Consider the following 1,903-nt stretch of genomic DNA (forward strand, 5'->3'; position numbering starts at 1 on the left):
CTACGTAGAGGAAACAAATTCTAGAAGCTCATGGTGACATTCAAATTTGGCCATCACTTGCTCAGCTAGGGTCACCCATGCCTCAATTCCATCACCTGATCTGGTACTCATCAAAACAACAATATTCTTGATGGGCACATTAGTAGTGCAAACCCAGATTGGCTTTCCAAATCCAAAGTCAATATCGTAGAATGGGAACCTAATCCAACTACTAAACCTGTACGTCTCCACCTCTTGGTTGGCCACCATTTCCAATCTCAATTCAAGGCCCTCCAATAATGCGTCTTGAAGTTTCTCTATGTAATCACTGTCAATCTTTTTTATTGCTTTCCTTACGTGACCTACCAGGTCACGTAAATCTATGTTGCTTTCATCCTTAGTCAATGATGCAATAGCCAATTGCCAAAGGTTGCCACAACAATGCTCCGGCAAACGTTGGACCATCCTTCCTCTTAAGTCCACCACATGGGACAAAGTAGATGATATACTAGTCTTCCTTAGCTTTTCTCTAGTTACAGACATGGCGGTTTTCCATATAAGAGAGGTTACTGCTTCGACACGTGATGGGTTGGCATGGCCGCGACCAAGGCCAACCTTGGCTTTAAGAAGATCCAAGCTTCTTGCATCAAATACAAATCTCTTTGTCACCGTTTTCTCTTCACTGATCACACCATGAGGCATTTGCACATTTATATCTTTTGGTGGGAATAATGAAGCCAAATCAAAAGAGGGAATGATGGTTTGTGTTGCACCCTTTGAAGCCTCGGACCATGCATTGAGGAATGTTGCTAACGTTGCACCATCAACGATCCTATGTGAAATGCATAACCCAATGCCTATACTCCCACAGTTGAAGATATTAGCTTGAAAGGCTGTCATAGGAACTCCCTTATCATTCACCTTGTAAGGGTTAAGAGGAAGAAACTGCATCAGTATATTCATATCTGGGTTTTGTAGAATCTTTGAGAGATCAATGTTGACTCTAGCTTCCACATAGCTAGCACCTTCATCATCACATTCCACAAAGGAATTGCCTTTAAGGCTTCCCGCTAGAGGGTAAAAGTGGGTAAGGGTTTTTGACAAAGATTTCTTTAGTTGATCACATATTTGGATATGATCTACGTTTTTGCTTCTGAATTCATCAGCGGAGTAGAATAGAACAAGGGGCACATAAAAGTGTGGAGCTAATTGATCTAAGAGGGAAACTTTGAAGCTTCTAAGGTGATCAGGAGTAGGAGAAGATGGTTTGATGTTTTCTGTAGAAATGATATTGATCTCCATGATTGCTAAAGAAATCTCGTACTCTTTTTTTCTTAATGTATTTAGTTTGTGAAAGGCTTGCAGATTTTATATATATTATTTTGTAATTCCAGAGTTCTATTCCAAAATAATTTGTGATTACTTTTATTTATGCTTATTTTTTTTCATGTTTTGCTGCTTTCACGTTTTACTTTTTTTTTTTTTTCAGCCGCACTTGTTAACTTTCCTGTGTTTCACTTTTTTTTTTGACTGCTGCAGCACGCTTTTCAGATATAAACGGCTACTGTTTATAAATAGTAGTAATATATTTCTGACTTTTTCGTTACTTTTTTTCGTGAACCGTTCATTCGTAAACTGTTTATAGACCCACAAATTTTATTTTTAACTATTTTTTTATTAAAAATGAGTCTTGCAATACTATTTACACATTTAAAAATTATTTTACTATAATATTTTTAGTTTTTAATTTTTAATTTTTAACAATAAATTTTATCTAAACATACCCGAAATCAGCTAGAGAGATTGATAAAACCGTTGTCCAGGTCCAATTGCTTTAGGGACTTAGACAGGTCTCGGGGTTGAAGAAAGTACAGTCTTATTTCACCTAAGAAAAACGAGGAGTTCTAGAAGTAGTTGATCAACT

At 37.0% G+C, this 1,903-nt stretch overlaps 1 protein-coding gene across 1 annotated transcript; it reads right to left on the reverse strand.

Annotated features, from left to right (window-relative positions):
• On the reverse strand, nt 1–1,281 carry LOC142628985 (stemmadenine O-acetyltransferase-like). Its single transcript, XM_075802998.1, has one exon. It carries the CDS (start codon nt 1,279–1,281, stop codon nt 1–3), a length of 1,281 nt encoding a protein of 426 aa, XP_075659113.1.
• Between the last annotated feature and the right edge of the window lie 622 nt (nt 1,282–1,903).

The sequence above is a fragment of the Castanea sativa genome, chromosome 3 (genome assembly GCF_040712315.1).
Source record: "Castanea sativa cultivar Marrone di Chiusa Pesio chromosome 3, ASM4071231v1".
Lineage (NCBI taxonomy): Eukaryota > Viridiplantae > Streptophyta > Magnoliopsida > Fagales > Fagaceae > Castanea > Castanea sativa.

What these genes read in the sequence shown, in the direction of transcription:
- LOC142628985 (XM_075802998.1), bottom strand. Translation starts at nt 1,281, where the DNA reads ATGGAGATCAATATCATTTCTACAGAAAACATCAAACCATCTTCTCCT.